Source organism: Acanthopagrus latus, chromosome 11, assembly GCF_904848185.1.
Source record: "Acanthopagrus latus isolate v.2019 chromosome 11, fAcaLat1.1, whole genome shotgun sequence".
Classification (NCBI taxonomy): Eukaryota; Metazoa; Chordata; class Actinopteri; order Spariformes; family Sparidae; genus Acanthopagrus; species Acanthopagrus latus.
In genome coordinates, this window is record NC_051049.1 from 28,538,708 (window position 1) to 28,556,471 (window position 17,764).

General features: G+C 42.4%; 1 protein-coding gene and 1 long non-coding RNA gene across 2 annotated transcripts in view; one reads left to right on the forward strand and one right to left on the reverse strand.

The window, feature by feature from the left end:
• The first annotated feature begins 2,280 nt into the window (after positions 1 to 2,280).
• The window catches only part of LOC119029127 (1-phosphatidylinositol 4,5-bisphosphate phosphodiesterase gamma-1-like), a 33,530-nt gene continuing 18,046 nt past the window's right edge, over positions 2,281 to 17,764 (forward strand). The window contains exons 1-4 of the mRNA XM_037115742.1: positions 2,281 to 3,522; positions 14,875 to 15,024; positions 16,330 to 16,423; positions 17,616 to 17,663. Of these exons, the coding sequence (XP_036971637.1) occupies positions 3,261 to 3,522; positions 14,875 to 15,024; positions 16,330 to 16,423; positions 17,616 to 17,663 (554 nt within the window). The 5' untranslated portion in view covers positions 2,281 to 3,260. The remainder of the gene's footprint in view (positions 3,523 to 14,874; positions 15,025 to 16,329; positions 16,424 to 17,615; positions 17,664 to 17,764) is intronic.
• Positions 8,151 to 13,091, reverse strand: LOC119029131. The gene is made up of 4 exons (XR_005077904.1): positions 12,981 to 13,091; positions 12,805 to 12,856; positions 12,003 to 12,175; positions 8,151 to 8,901 (listed from the first exon to the last, which is right to left on the reverse strand). It is a non-coding gene; the product is annotated as an uncharacterized LOC119029131 (long non-coding RNA).

The window sequence follows — 17,764 nt, forward strand, 5'->3', positions numbered from 1 at the left end:
TCTCTCTTCTACAACTCTCTCCACCCTCCTGCCTCTATGTTGCAGGACATGTGAGAAGTATTTCCTCAGATTCTGATTGGCTGCCTGCTGACCAGTGGTAGCACACTCAGCAGCCATATGGATCTGATTAGATACGGAGAGGCTGTGATGTCATCATGACTGTCTCCTCTCAGTGCGGTGGTGAACACTGTGAATCTCACAGTAAAAGTAGCTGTAATACAATTGTTACTAGTAAAACTCCTTGCCTTACTGCATTTAACTTTTTACAGATGGATTATCAGTCTTTATTTTGTATACATTAATATGTGTAGTAGCGTTTGGTTGGTTTCTGACGCGTGCAAGTTAAAGATGAGGAGAGGTGTGGTTCAGGTTGGTCCTTATGACCATTTATTGTAACCAGTTTGTTTTACAGAAAACTTGTTGTAAATAGAAAAAAATAAACTGAGAAAGGCCTTCAATATCATGGTGGCAAGTCCATGACAAGCCTTTCACTTGGCAGGTCAGCCATCTTTAGCTCACCAGGTTTGCTTCTGTTCTTATACAGTGAGAGATAATCTTTCTTGCTGCAGAGTTAGCACTTGTAATCCAGTATGTTTTTCGGAGTTGATGACATATGGTTCCTTCCTTCGTGGATGTAGCGCAGGATCACAGTGGACACGTGGTGGTTTTTGGCCAGAATGGCAGGGTGTTTGCTTTCCTCACGCACTGATGTTCTTCTGAGGCGACCACCCACTCTGAGGTTTCCATCGTCCAGCACTGGATCCAGTCCGCATATGCTGCTGCCCTTTTTCACATTAGAAGCTCCCTCTTGCAGCATGTTGATTTCCTCTGGGAAATGTTGTTTCTGTACATAGGCGAGAATAACCTTTTCTGCCATTTTAAGATAATCAACTGTTATCGATTCCTTTATGTTGTCTTTGACATACCTTCGAGTCTGCTTACAGTCTTCCTTAGAGTCCTTTCTTTTCTGCACAAGGAGTTTTGATGCACCTTTAACGTTCAGCATCCATGCAACATCTACTCTCAACTTCATCCAGTCTGAAAAGTGACTGAGCAACTTGTCTGTTGGCTTTTCGTCACGTGTCTGCATGATTACATTCACTGTTGCAGATTTCCTCACCTCTGGATCAAAGTTTCACCCTGTCCACGGACTCATTCGGCCAGTTCTGTTCTGATGTCCAAAGGAACTCTGGTCCGGAGAGCCATCTCCGGTTCCTCATGAACCTCTAGTGGCTTACACTTCTCAAAATCATCTACATAAAGGAATATTGAGAGTTGTTTGTCCTCTCCAGCACAAAAATTTACCATCAAAAATTGACTTAATATATCCAGTGCTGTTTGAACACCTGGATAAGATTCCCTCTGCAATGTCTTTATTCTTCATGATTTCCTGCAAAGTTTTGAGAATGGGCACATCCTGAAAGGTCTTGTTCTTTTGATAATCAAGAATATATTCAACAGGGTCAACACACTGGAAATGCTCCTTAGAATAACTTCTTCTCTTGAAAGCAGAACTAAGAGGACCACCTGCTCCTAGTGCTGCACTAATGGGACGGACGTTGCACAATTGTTCTGCCAAATCAGTTATGATGGCCGGGGCTACAGTGCAATTATTACAAATAACCACCACCACTGCTACCACCACTACCACCACTCTGAAAAGTAGTCAAGCCAGTCAATGTACCGCTTTTGACGGTTATTCAAGTATAAAGTGACACTCGAGCACTCATCTTTCCTGTAACTATTGTTATAATAAAAATAATAATCATTCTTATGAATTTGTTTATTTTATCTTATATATCATTTATTTATGTATTAGTATAAAACTTCATTTTTTATTCTTGAAAACAGAGTTGAGATTTTTTTTGATATTGTTTTATTATACCTTTATCGTCTTTTTCTTCTTTCATAATAATAATAATAATAATAATAATAATAATAATAATAATAATAATAATAATAATAATAAATATTATTATAATTATAATTGTTGTTGTTGATATACTATAATTTGTTGTAGCCTAGCACTTAACAAGGAACCATCTTTGTTTCCCGATGTATTGCTGCAGCTAATAACTTTCTAACATGCGATCTTTGACACTTGAGCCACACATCTTGAACCACACTTGACCTCTTTGACTGGACTCAGTTAAACACGTGTTGGGAGAAATAAAGCCTCCTGTGTGGCTGCAGAGCTCCTGGAGACCCGCGGAGGTCGCTCTGCTCTCTGCCTCCTCTCCTTCCTCCTCCTCCTCCTCCTCCTCACTCCAACCCTTCACTCCCCTCATCCTCCCTCAGATATACTACAGCACAGAAAGGGGGAAAAAAAAACTGATCAAGCTTTTCCGGTCTGCTAGCCCTAATTTCCTCTCAAGACCTCTGGCGTTGGAGCTGAGGGGACGCGCAGGCAGATCCTGGCCGAGGAGCAGCGAGGAGAAACCGGAGCCTTTCACCGCCTCTCACCGCCGCCCCGCACGCCTCTGGACGGTGACTACACACGGCTGACTGCGGAGGAGAATGAATCCCGTCCCCGGTGCGATGTGCCCGGAGACGAGCCGTGTGTGAGGGGAGAGCGGAATGGTTTGGCGGACGGGACCGCGCATGGTTCTCGCCGCGGCCGCTCCGTGCTCTCCCGTCCGCGCGTCTCTCCGTCTCGCCCGCCGGTGCCCGTCCTCCTCCCCGCCGCCCTGCTGCACCACCTCCGGGTATTTGTCCGACTCTACGTTACATAACTCGGCGTCACTGTCGCTCGCACTGACTTCATTTTAAAGGCAGGAGCGGGGCAGACACATCTCTCTCACTGCCCCGGCAGCAGGAGCACAGAGCGGCGGCAGGAGGCAGCGACGCAGGACCGAGCAGCCTCTGCTGTCCTGGATCGGAGGACTGGCGGGAGGACACAGTAAGGAAACCTGAGTCCAGCGGTGATGAGAGCTCGGTCCAAGTGGATTTCGCTGATGTGCTGCCAGAAGCATCTGGAAAGGATAACGGAGGGATACACTCCCCCTCCAGAGGAGCAGGGGATAATTCACATCTCAGACGTGTCAGAGTTTCAGCTCTCAAGTCTCTCAGCTTGTGTTTTAATGTGAAGCTGTCACTGAAACCCTCTGACTGCTGTGAGTGGCACAAGATTTCCTCTTTGCACCAGTGGTTTGGAACATGTTGGATAACCGGCGCGTTCAGTGAGTGATTAAAGGACGAGCGCTCTCGCCCAGAAACCAGAACAGATTTCTGCAGGGTTTCCTCGTAGCTATGCAGTGAAGATGTGTGCAGCCAGGTTCAGCGGCTGCCTCAATGGCTGGGCAGAGGAGGCCGCTGCAGGGGCTGCCGGTCCGGTCACGGCCTCCAGGATGCTGGACTGGACAGAGGCCGGTCCCCGCATCCTCCACAGCCTGGAGATGGGGACGGTGATGACACTCTTCTACCAAAAGAAATCCCAGCGGCCCGAGAGGAGAACGTTCCAGATAAAGCAGGACATGCGGCAGATAGTGTGGAGCCGAAACCCCGACAAGATGGAAGGAGAGCGTGAGTATTGCTATAAAATCATGAAGTGATTACTGACTGAGTGAGCCTACTGGGTGCATACCCTGGGGCCCCCTTTCCTATTGGGCCCTTTGGATTGTGCCCTCAGAGCCTCAAAGACAGCCTCTGTATGAAGTGAGTGCTGTTTTACAGAGCGCAGTTAAAAGTTTGGGTGTCCTGATCTTTTAGTGAATATCTGTTAACCAAATCCAGTCCATTTTTACCCTTTCTATTACAGAAAGAGTGCATCTGATGTGGCGGGACGCTTTAGACAGGAGTCAGACAATCTCTCTTCATCTGCAGCTTGAACTAAACACTGAAGTTCAGCCGCAGTTTCTGAACCAACAGAGGCACCTGAGAGTCCTGCTTCATGTAAAACGACCACAAAAAGACACAAAGGGCTATGAAGAGACACAACAGGGCCTCAAAATGACCCCAAAAAACAAAACAACTATAAAAAGATTCAAAAATGACTCTAAAGATACTCATAACAATTACAGACTTTACACAACAGGGCCTCATAAAGACACAGGAATCTAAAAAAAAGACTCAAAGTTCGCTATAAAAAGACTCGAAACAACGACAAAGACGCAAAGACAGACGCAATATCTGACACAACACAACTGCACAAAGATGCAGAAGAACTACAGATAGACAGAATTACTACAACGTTACAAAACGACTACAAAGAGACTCAAGATGGCAACAAAGAGTGTGGGAGTCACGCTCCTTTTTCGTAGGGAGGCAGCAGCTTTTACATTTTTGCCCTCAGGAGTCATGAAGTCTTTATCCATTCATGCATTAAAGACGGGATATCATCTACGGTACGTGATCAGACAGTGCCAGTGCCTCGGTCACACGCCCTCTATACACTTTGTTTCTTATTGGATTCATTTATATTGTGCACCGGTCACAGAGCCTGTATCAGAAGACGGTGAAGTGTCAGCTTTAAGACTGATAAACATGCTGACCGACACCAGAGAGTTTATTTCTGCTGTGTGTGCGCGTTCTAAAGTTCTCAGCCCTTTTGCCCTCTGACCCGTAAAACAACTGTCCCCTGGTCATCCCTGCAGCAAAGCAGGTTGGTGTTAGTAAAGACATATTGGTCGCTTGAACTTCAGCCGTCTCCCCAGAATCATGGTGATGAATGGAAGTTTGTCTGTGGAGCTCAGAGATTTGAGAAAGAAGACTTTTGACACACTAAACAGCATCTGTTTGTGCGAACAGTCATTTGGTGTCTTAAAATGATCTACAGACGTCAGAGTAACGGAGACATTGTTTTTAGAAACGCACACTGATGTTGGGTTTTCTCACGTAATTTTTCAATACTGTGGATTAGTGGAAAAATGCGTCTTTTTGTGTTCGTGTGAACCCACCCTTAAAAAAAACGCGCACACGTTCGGAGCTGGGACTGTATTGATCCTCAGAACTCTATGGTAGAGTTCTCAACAGGCCTGAAAATTCCAACCCAACCCGACCCGGCCCACAGGACCCGAATCATGTCAAAGATTACTGTTCCTTAGCTCCATGGCACCTCAGACCGAACCCCTCCATGGCTGTGCACCTCTTGAATTGTAAGTTTTTGTAGTCTGGGTGAACTGAGCATGTAGATAGACAGCTTTGCAGGTTTGTTTCAGTCTTATCCTCTCTGCACGCCTGCTGCTTGAGAATGTGATAGGCCGCTTCCCTCCCTCCTACCGTGATGACTGAGCCTGCAGCTGAGGCGCTGTCCCGGCCTCCTCATTGGACAGACGCGTCATGACCCTGTGAACTCTGCGTCCTCAGTGTCAGCCTCAGTGTAACCCTCCAGACGGAAGAGCACACTGCTGCCGCGTGGATCCAGAGTCCTCGCCCTGCCCGAGCTTCCTGTTTGTCTGCCTGACACACACGCTGACTAACTGACCAAGTGACTGACTGACTGACTGACTGACTGACTGTGGGGTGAGGTGATGGAGGCAGCCTGCTGGAGTGGAGTCAAGCGTTAGCGGTGCACTTGAAGCAGCAGGCTGTTGTCGTGCCGTTGAAGAACCGTTCTGCCTGTCTGGGGTGTGGAGGCTATTGTCTGCGTCCTGGATTTTGTGGCCTGGGGGAGGATTTGTTACAGAGAAAAGTTATGGTATTCACAACTGGCATGATAGAGTTTCCTTCTGTCTGCCATGTGTTATTCTAACTCTCAGACTTCATGGTAGCATGAAAAAAAAAAAAAACTCCTCTCATATAAGATAGAAATGGTTTACGTCTGTCAGATCTGTTTCCATCACCTCGCTGAAGGTGAACTTTTTGTGCCATAACTTCCACAAATCATGTTTTACTCAAATCCCAAAAAGTCAGGATGCTGTGTTAAACCAAACTTTCTACTGACAGCAGTTTTATTAAGTGTTCCTGGGTTCCTGAAGTAGCATCCTTTATACAGTCATGTGTTTGACAGAGTGGTGAACCCCAATCATGATACAATCACTATGACTGACTATCTTTGGTTTGTCGACATTTGAGGAGTTCATCGCACCAAACAACGCATTACCTAAGAGAGAAAGTCATCAACAGATTCATCGACAATAAAAATGGTTTGTTGCAGCCCTTTTTTTTGCCTGTGTGTTTTGATGCAGTCACAGTGCTCTCAGCTGCATGGCCACTGCACACATGCAGCGGTTGTTTCTGCTCAGGGTTCCTTCTCAATTATTTATCCGTGATCATAAACCACATGAGCAGCGCCTTCGCTAATTCAATGGATGACAGCTACAAGTCTGAGCGTTCATGAACCACAGCGAACACCTACACCGTTCGTTCAGACCAAATGTACACACTGGTGGAAACACAGCTTTCACACACACACACAGACACACACACACACACACACACACTTTCATAACCCATAAATGCCCCTTTACAAACAGCCTCCCTCCAGACAAACCCACCAGTACATTCCAGGAACTCAGCGGGTCTCTCCTCCACTTTATCTCCCACAGCTCTATCTCTCCTCCTCCGCCTCCTCCTTCGCCTCTCCATTTTCCTCTTCCAGCTGTCCTCTCCCAGTCCCCCCCCCCCCACACATTGACCTTAACACCCTTCTCATTTTCTCTGACCTCCCATTTCACTTTCTCACTGCATTTTCTTTCACTTTCTTTTCGAATTTCAAGGTCATCGATCTGATGCTTGGCTCTTTTGTTCTCAGTAATCTCACTCACGTTAATCTGAGTGACCCCTCCACTCTGTCTCCCCTCCCCTCCCCCTTCTCCCCAGTTTTTCCTTCCTTTGTTTCTTTTTTTTTCCTACTGTTTGCTTTGAAATAAAGTTTCTCCCCGAGCTTTGCTACACACACAGACACACACACGCGAAGTCAGTGTTATTCTTTGCGATGAGCGTCTTGGCAAACAGTGGAGGTATTAAATCCTGAGGCGCAGGAAGTGTGGGGTTATCAGGGAGTGTCTCGCTTCCCTTTTCAGATTGAAGGACTTGTTGGCTGCAGGAAAAACAAAAGATCCAGCATCTTCTGCAGGAAGTACAGACATGAACCACAAATGATGGTGCTTGGATGCCTGAGATACTCGAGGTGGTTTACACAAATGAGGAGTCATTTAATGCATGATTAGGGTTAGCCAACGATTGGTTTAACTCGGCTGAAAATGTTGAAAAACATAACTAGATTTAAAATAACTTCAAATAAACCCTATTTTGTAATATAACACTTTATTTAGTATTTATTTAGTACACTTTATATTAGTATATATTTAGTGGGATCTAGCTGTGATGTAGCAGATTAAAACCAACTGAATACCCCTCAATATATATGTATATTGATACAATGTCTTGTCTCCATCAGTGGCAAGCAGACTCTTTGCTTCAGTGTGAGCTCCAGGGAAAGCCATCACTGTCCTAGATGCTGACACATGGTTGGTTTAAGTTGTTTAAGTTTTGCAGTATTTGTTGGTCTCAGATGTTTTGTTTTTGAAGGCAGCTGCTTGCTGTATCAGAACATCTATCTGTGCAATAAAGTTAGGGGAAAGTTGTCTTAACACGTGGGTAGTACCATGTTGTAAAGCTCCGGGTACGCAGACCAACATTCTCAGCTCCTCCATGTTGTTGCTTCTGACATGTGACGTCAGCTGTTTCCATGATACCTGCCCCCTTGATTGGAGATGGTGATCTGTGAGCGGCAGAGCAAAATCTATGTGCATTCTCATGGGCGGCAATTGCTCCCTCACATTTTGAGTTCCGCCTTTTTTGTTCCGTCATCATCACAATATTAATCAGGATATAAGAAATGTTTCTTTTCCCGAAATTCCCAATGCTTAGGCCTGGTGAATATACCATTACACCGGCAGAAACACTGGGAGAGCAAACGGTGGCTGTTTTGAAAAAACTAAAACGCAAAATGCCCTCTCCAGAGCCTGTGTTTGGTTTATCCAGTCTGGGCTACTATAGAAAAATTTGTCAGGACCATCTGAACTCGGGTGAACAGATGAGGATGGGTGAAAATCGGGACAGGGGAGTTGGGAGTTGCAATGAACAGTAAAAGACGAGAGTAAAAACACAGTGCAAAAATTATTTATATTCGTGAATTCAGGTGCCTGTCATTAAAAAAAGGAAACAATGACTCCATATTTTTTTTTTAATTCAACACCATCATAACATTGCCTTTGCAGTAGCTGTTTATTGAATATTAATATTGTATTATGAATCTGTACTTTCCTTCCTTTTTAGGCAGCCATTGGTTTCCATTCATTTCCATTCTATACAATGTGACATTCTGAGACTTTACTTTCAATAAAAAGGACACTACTTCTAATTCCTTTAAACTCTTAAAACCACCTCCATGCAGTCCAGAACAGTCCGGGACAGTCCAGAATTACAAGTAGTTGTCCTGAATCCTGTCCTAATTGTCCAGAAACTTCAACTAAACCAGAGTTTTGATTAGTAGCCTAATGAAGCATTAAACACTGATCATTGTGAAACACTTTATTGGCGTCATCCTGCAGCCGGCGCTGCATTGGTGACAGCAGTTGATATCCTTGGTGAATTATGGCAGTTATTTTTGTAGCGGTACCATTGTGAATGGTCTTTATATGGTCCTTTAAGGACCTTATCAATTCTTTAATTACTGAATTTAAAAAAGACAGCTGTACTGTCACACTACATCCCATCTCTCCATTCGTTTATCCCTTTTATAACCGTCCCTCTTGTGTTTCATTCCTGTCTCCCATCGTTAACTTCCCTGTAATTTATAATCTCCGTGTAGACTTCTGCCATCTGGTAGGGAGTGATGTCACCAGCTGTACCAGGAAGTGCTCTGCAATTATCCACGGCTGGTGGTTTCAGGTTAGCAGTGTAAACGGCTCATGGTGCGTTCAGGAACCAGTCAGTCTAAACAGGGACCATTCAGCTCTGAGAACAGACATACAGAGAGTATGAGAGGTTAGTTTTAGTTTGTGAGCTTCTCTGGTGATGAAACACTCGATTTTATGGTGTCCCGCAACGGATTACAGTGTGTTTTCTGTGACTATTGATAGTGTCTGATACTCTGAACTGTCTCCAGTTGGCCCTCTCCCTCCTGATACGTTCATCAAAGTTTACATCAGAGCAGAGCTGCTGCTGTGTGTGTGTGTGTGTAAGTGTGTGTGTGTGTGTGTTGTAGAGTGAGGCAGAGTGTTAACACAGTCATGGTGAGTGAAGTGTGACGTCTAGCGAGCCGCGCATCTGTTTGCCCGATTGTCCACCGTTCAGACTAAATGGCAGGAAGTAATAAAGGGAGAGAGCAGAGAAAAACAAGCAGCAGGTTTTGGGAGATTGTTCTCGTAGTTTGGGAGGAAAAATAGTCAACTTTGAACGTGAGACACATTGTTCAGAACTAAAAGATTATTATGGCTGGATATTGTTTGAAATGGTCTGATATCTAAGTTTCAAGGCAACAAACTGCACATGAGCACAAATGCACATGAACGATTTTTTGTAAAACAAAATTTCTCAAACGCCTTGATGTTCGAGACAAAATGGCTGTTTAAAAAGCTTGCCTTGGTCTAAAATTACCAACTTATTGAGCTGGAAGAAGGAAACAGCTGCTTTGAACTGAATGTTGAGATTTGTTTGGCAGGCTACATAACTGGAGAGTTAGATCAGGTAATGTCTGATCAGAATAAGAGTAAACAAGACTCAGAGTAAACACTGTGAGTTGGTTCAAAGAGTTGAGATTAGAGGTTGTTATGACTAATGAATCATTTACCAAAGCCTGATAGAGTAAGGCTGGAGATGTACTTGCTTTTATAACACACACACACACACACACACACACACACACACACACACACACACATACACTTGTTGCTAATGTGCAGCTTACACAATAACTACTTTTGGTGGAACATGTTATAGCGCTGGTGGTTATATGATAGCATAATAATGTTAATACACCTTTTCAAAGAGCGATTAACTCTTAATTCTTCATTTTCAGACATGTTAAACCACACAAACGAAACCAAAAATTGCACTTAAATCATCGAGTCAACCAAAATGCTCTCAGTCCAGTTTTTGCTGCTTGTAGTTGGGTCAGAATGTTCAGTGTTTTGAGGCTATTTATTAATTTATTGTCACCTGTTACCAATCAGGTGCTAGCTTGATCTCTCGAGGGGGGAGTGTCATACTCGGTGTCATGATGTGTTAGACCATAGATTAAACTTAGACCAGAATATCCCTTTAAGCTTGGTCCAGATGCTTTACAGCTCTTTTCAAGATAGTTTGTAGTCCAGCAGTCTACTGGAGTTTTAAAAGATGAAGAAAGATGAAATAATTAGGCTGGTGTTATTATTGTATATTATTATCCAGTGCAACAGTGTGGCTTAGTGATGTGTTTGGAATAGTTTCTGGCACAGAGGCTTGAAATGGATCAGGCTTTGATACACAGATGATACTTCATTGTGAATACATTCATTTTAACTTTAGGTGTTGCTTGTTTCTTGTTGGGATTTGATGACAATTAAACATTAAATGATATGATCATCAGGAAGTTGTGTTGTATAACATGAATGTACTGTGATTTGCAGGATTTGTTGCAGTATTCTCCTTGAAACATTATAACAGAGCAGGTCATCTGTGGGTAAGAACTCCCTTATGTGTTCTTCTGCCGCCTCCAGCTCTGAACCGTCTCCCACTAAAGTATGGACACATTTCCATCTGAAAATAATGGACCTCTCTTAATCTCGTGCCAAATGTGCTCCCTGTCATCTCCACATGCAGGAGGCTCAGATAGGAAGCAGGTTTCTCGGCTCGCTTTGGCCCAGATAAAGACCAGCAACAGGCTCGGATTGTTCTTTGTCTACCTGTTGGGCTTAACTTGATCCTAGTGGGAGGTTTGCTATCAAACGACACAAGGCTCTGTAGTCTCGACTTTATCCCTCTGTAGTTTCTCTGTAGTTGAGAAGAGCAGCCAGGCCTAAAGGACTCACTTTCTCTTCAGTTGTGTGTGTGTGTGTGTGCGCTTGTGTTTGGTGTGTGAATGGCAGGGCATCCATGAGTGTGTTTGTGTGTTTGCACAAGACATCTGCTAAGTCAATAAGCCGGGGTTTTCTTTGTGGGTGTGTCGACTGCTGCAAGTGTCAAAGTGGAGTCCAGAGTTTACATCATACTCTGTGGTCGGTCACCTGACTCGGCCACTCTGTTAACCCCTTTGCTGCTGCATAATCTCTGAATGACTGTTCATTTCATGGATTATTTACTGAATGTAAAGATAAGTAGACAAAACCGGACACAGGCGCAGATTTTAAATTAAGTTCTCTCAGTTTTAAAAAAAGATTTGTTGTAAAAAGTAAAGATTTATTTTTGGCTTGAAATACCTTTGTCACAGTGCAAACTTAGTAAATCAAACAAACGTAGATAAAACTTAATACCTTAGGATTAGGGTTAGGGTCCTGTAACATACACAACTCAATGAGTTAGGGATATTGGGATATTTCAGTGTTGTGCTCAATTGTTTGCTGTGACATATCTGAAAACTTGTTTTGTGTTTTGGTCCCCCCAAAAAATGTAGACCCATGCACATGCTTACATGTAGCCATATCCCAATAGCCCTCATTTTGAGTGAGTGGTACAGACATTAGAATTTAAACCTGCAGTTCCTTTATACCTGAATTTAATGTGTTCAATTTCCCTAAAAACGCAGGTTTAGGGGACAAAAGAACTATACGAATGAAATAATAAAATAAATCCTGCATTTATACCTTTAAATAAAAACTGCATACCGCTGAATCTGTTTTGAGTATGTTTGACATTATTTGATTTGTTTTGGGATGTATTTTGTGCCATTGGAAGAAAACAAACAGTTGTCTGTAATCCAGTAAATCAGATCCTCCTCTCCTCCAGTGTTGTGACTGACACTAACAGGGCTTCAGTCAGCCCCACTGGACACACACAAGGAACCACGGTTGGAAGATATACATAAGGGGGAATGAAAAGGATGAGGATGAGTGTGAGGGTGTTTGTAGCAGTTGGCCTACCACACCACCAAGTGCAGTAGAAACAGGATGCGTTCAATGACCGCAGCAGATGCAGATACAGATACTGTTTCTCTCTGCCACTCTCTCGGTCCTGGTGGGAAGGCTCGCCATCAGCAGCAAAGATCCTAATCCAGGGACAACCAAAAGTGCAAACAAAACAAAAAAACCCTGACCTGTTAACAGACAGTGTCAGAGAAGTATCATTAGTTTTACTTTAACTGCTGTTTGTCAATCAGTAGAAATTTTCTCCCTTTTTCAAATCACACAAAATTAATTAATATGGACCTTTAATTACAAAATAACACACTGTGTAGGCCTTGCACCTTACTTTCTACACTTATACAACATACAGGCTGTGTAAAAGTAAAATATACACTGACATGTGCAAAATTAAACCAAAAACTTGTTTATTTCTTTTTTCTAACAAAATATCTTCTCACAGCTTAGAGTAAACAGTAAAAATACGTATCCATGAGGTTCAAGCTATATAAAATTTCTCATTTAAAATAACTGTCTCACTGAACTCTCTTATCGAGCTGGGAGCGTTCACATGAAATGGTGGTTAGCTCAAAGGTTCAAAGTCGCTGGTGTGGTGGATGAAGTGTGTGCGAGAAGGTCACAGACATCAAATGGCCAACTGCTATCGGATCTGATCGCTGTTAGCTAAGGCTACTAGCGCTGGAGCTAGCAATGGTGCTAATTAGCCTTGTTCAAAGATACTCCACAAGTACTAGATCATATATTATCAAGATTAACTGGTATTTCCTGAGGTTTCATCAACTTTTTCAGTCTTTTCACTGACCCTGTTAGCAGTGCTCCCACAAGATGCCGTCTGTCTCTTTGCACACACAAGACTGGAGCAGGGGGGTGAGAACAGAGCTCAACAGTGAGGTTCCGGAAGTGAAAATGCCATTCTTATTCTGAATAGAGGATTTTGATCATCGGCCATAATGTCGTAACTATCCAAAGTACACTTACCACAAGTTATGTGATTGTGAAACGATGGCATATGATCCTGTAGAAGCCACAAGTCCTATGATATCAACCTTGTTTTAAGAAAAACATGTTTTGTTCCCGATATCATGGAAAGGTACTACACTACCCACAATCCTATAGTGTAACAGCGACGTCTCTGATTGGTGGAGCTCGCTGTTACCATGGAAATGTCTACCGAACCCTGCGAATTTCATGTTCGCTAGTTACTGCTACCACTGAGACTTGTAGTGATATTCACCCCTTTCGACACTCTTCTCTTCATCTCTAAAAAAACGCAGTAGGTCAGAAAATGAATTCATGGTAGCTCTGTGGTAAATGATCGTAGAGTTCAGTGGTAGCAGTAACTAGCAAACATGAAATTTGCAGGTTTCGGTAAACATTACCATGGTAACAGCAAGCCCCACCAATCAGAGATGTCGCTGTTATATTTGCAATGGTTTATGGGATGAGTAGTTCCTTTACTGTCAAGATAATTATCTACAGTTTTTTTTTTTTTTTTATGTTTTTTTTGCTCCAAATTAAATGTTTTATGTTCATGATTCATCTCGTAGTTTACTGGCTTGGTTCCAGGCTTAAAACTCTTTATATGAGGATTTAAAGAAACGTCAATGGAGTGAATGAATGAGAAATTCACTTCTGGAACCGGAGCCATTAAAAAAGTGGGCGGTGACTCTTCACATATGCATTTGGTCATCTCTGATTGGTCCAGGATAGCTTGTCAATCTTTTGTGACGTGTTCGCTGGCGATTGGATATCCTATTATTTAAACAAGTCTTATGTTATTTTGAGTGAATTATTGCAATGCTATATTGCTACAACATACAAAATAGACACCCATAAACATAATGTAGTAAAAGGCTGTTTTTCTCTTTTTCTCTTCTCAGTTTCCAGTGTAAAGAGTCTTTGCCTTCACAGTAGTTCGGATTGTATTAATCTTTGAAACAGCACAGGTGTGATGCTGCTACAGCATGTAGGATGATGTTTCTTTTGTTTTGCTGCAGCTGTTTTTTAATCAAAGGACAAATGGAGTTGACTTTGCTCTGGTGACGCCAGAGGAGCATGTTATCATATTTTCAATGTAAATAAAAAGGAATATAAACTCATATCCATAAAAAAACAGTTAACGGATCTGTAAACTCCAGTGTCCAGTGTGGTCCAAAGTATTTTTACTAGTAAGTTTGTCACAAAGTGCAGAACTTTTCTAAGACTCTCTGAATGTCAGACACCAAACAGCCATATTTAAAAGACACAATCAAAAATATCCTTAACAATATCACTGTAACTAGATTACAGTAATATTTTTCAACAAATGTGACCAGGGCTGATTAGAGTTATTACTTTTTAAATCTGATTTTATAATCCAGATTACATGTGAGCCATTTCTCCCAACCCTCTAGATCTGAGGCTCAAACTAAGCCTAGGTAAAGCTGAGAGCAGCCTCAATAAACATGTTTGATTATAAGATTAGTACAAGTTATTCATTATAGTGCACAAGCAGACTGTAGCTCATCAATTGTAGAGCTTCACTTTGGTAGTTTAGGGATCCAGTTCAGTTGGTTCAACACCCCTCAGCTATGAGGTTGAGGGATTCTTTCTCAGATGAGTATGAAGGAAAACCTAGTTTGGCTAAAAACCTCTGCAGACTTTCGGAGCATCCTGCTACCAACAGCTGAAATGTTTGTGCGTCTGTTTTTGGCCTCTGTGGACGGCACACTCAGTACACACAGTACATTTGTTCAGCTTTCTGGCAGCAGATTTCTGTGTGTTTGGCAGGGAAATGAACAACGTGCCAAAGTGTGATTTATGGTTGTGCATATTTGTCTTCATGCAACTCTATCCTTCCTTCCTTCCTCCCTCCCTCCCTCCCTCCCTCCAGTCGACATACGGGAGATCCGGGAGCTGCGGTTGGGGAAGGGCTCCCGTGATTTTGAGCGCTACCCGGAGGAGGCACGTAAACTGGACACCGCCCACTGCTTCATCGTGCTGTACGGTCTAGAGTTTCGCCTCAGGACTCTCAGCTTGGCTGGTCAGTGCGTATACACTGCACGTGTGTGTGTGTGTGTGTGTGTTCTTGTGATTCCCATGTATTTTCACACTTTACTGTTTATTTGGAGATTTTTTCACAGTCCTGTCCATTAGAGGTCTCACTACATTTCCTTTCTTTCTGAGAACATATTTCCACCAAGTAAAGACTTTATGTGTGATTAAACATCTTTCTAAGTTATGTTTTCCTATGTAGACAACTCACAGTGTGAATAAGTTTATCTTACGAGTTGCTTCATTAACTTTCATTTTAAAAAGAACATACATGTTAGAAAGTTTATCAAAAGGATTAATTTGGTTTTTCTTCCTTGGGTCTAATGTTTTGTAGTTTTTCCTTTCTGCAGTAATAATAACTACAGCTGCAATGATTAATCCACAACTTATCAGTTATTCAATTACTTGCCAACTGTTTGGATAATTGGTTTATCAGTTTGTTTTAATGAAAAAACATCCACATTTTGTGATTCCAACTTCTTAAATGTGAATATTTTCTAGGTGTTCCATCCTCCTCTATGACAGTAAACAGTACATTTTTGTATTTTGGGCAAAACAAAATGTTTGAGGATGAAACTAAGATCGACATTTTCCCCCATTTTCTGACACTGAATAGGCGAAGCAACTAATTGATTAATCAGGAAAATAATTGACAGATTGGGTATTAAACTAATCAATGAAATAAATCAATAAAATGGTATTTTTTAAGCATATTTCTGATGCCCGAAACGCATTAACATCTCTGTTGTGAGTCAGGAGAAACAGCACATCATCAGTTATTACCTAAATTGTCCATCTACAGTTTACAGACTTTGTAGTTAAAATTTGACCAACTGTCCTTGACATAGTGTGCATACAGTTTTTTTCTGTGGAATGAGGGATTATCACCATCATTTCAGGTGCAAGTTGTTTTTCCAGCCAAGTTGATTGGCGTAAATGATCTCTGTGGCTCTCTGTCTCATTTTATCATAACTCATTAAATGTAATGGACAAGACTTGAGGTCCAAAACACCTGTGACAGTGGTATAAATGAGCCCCCCAGTGAGCCAAGCTCCTGATCTGGACAGCTAGCTGCATTACTATCAGAGCTAACAGGCAACCGTCAGCTGCAGTTAGCAGGCAGTGACACGATGCCCCAAATTTGTTTTGATCATAACCCGGACAGTTCTTACATATTGAACCTTGAAATGAATATTTATTTTAGCTGACTTTTCTGACATATGAAGGATTCAGTCACCGGTGTCCAACATTTTTTAGACCTTCCCCTGTATCATCTCTTTTTGGGTCTTTGCAGCGTTCAGTGAGGAGGAGGTCACCATGTGGATCACTGGTCTCAACTGGCTGATGACTGACACTCAGAGAGCGCCCGCACCACAACAGATTGACAGGTGTGTGTTGACCTGCATGGCTGCTCTTCATGCACACAGAAAATAATGGAGAGGAATACTTCAATGACAAAAACTTCCTCGATGTAGGCCTGAAAACGAAATACGAATAGTTTGTATCCTGCACGTAGTGCTGGAACAGTAAGTTTATTATCAAAATTGTCGCCAATAAATCGGCTAAAAATCCAGAAAATCACTTATTATACTCAACACGGACCCCTCAGTTTGTTTTTTCAAAGTTGTAATGGAAGTGATCAGTTGTGGGTGAAGGCGTTAACGTGCACTGCTGAAATATTTATTTGAGTGTTTATAAAGCTCTTAACACGTCCCTCCGCCCTCTACTTGTGTGATGAAGTGATATCTGGTCACACCAGTAGCAACCTGGACAGGAAAGGGAGGTGCTGGTCAGAGGACAGGACAAATATTTGTTTTAGGATGAAAATATTTACCTCTGATGAATGTGCGGGGGCAGTTTCGGCTTCTGTGGTGTGAGCAGCACAACAGAGCGAGGTTGTGAGGATGTGCTGGACAGTTTTGTTGTTGACATAATGTTAGCGGTATAAGTTTGGAAATGGTCAGAGGAAATGAAATGGCTAATTTTGTCTGTTTATGACAGTTGTGTAAACTGTTTGGGGAGCAGATCACATGAATGGGACTTTTTTTTTTCGCCATGTTTGACAATGACCCAGTTCAAACTCTCGGCGCTCAGATACAACCTGTTGCTTAAAGGAGGAGGTGTATGGAAATATAAACTTTAATGGTGCCACAGCTGCTGTGCTTGTTAGCTTTTTTTTCCAAGTGTTTGTGGACATATTAGGAAGCCTCTAGTCTGTATGTTTTTTTGTTAAATGACATCCTGTCAACTTTGTCTGAGCACTAGTAGCTGGAGAACAGCAGAATTTTAAACCCGTGTTTACCTAATGTTCACCTTTCTGGCCTGGGAAATCATGCAAAATAGAGTATTCTTCTATTCTTCTTCATCTAGATAATGGTCCATTTTCATATTTACACAAGACATTTACAAGACAAAATTAGCATATGACATTTAGTGATTTTCTTACAGTTAATAATCACAATTATGCTGGTGTTCTCCAGGAAACGTGTGATTTCTATTTAATTTCTCTTCAACTTGGCTTCTTGTAATAATCACCCTCTCAGTTTCATGTTTTCTCTTTCTCAACCCCTCCCTCTATAGGTGGCTGAGGAAACAGTTTGAGGTCATGGACAGGAACCATGAGGGCAGGTGGGTGACTCGCCACAAACACGTCAACATTCAGTTGTAGCTGTAAAAGCAGCCTGTGATGGATGCTCACAGCAGGTGGAACGTGGAGGTGAAACCAGATC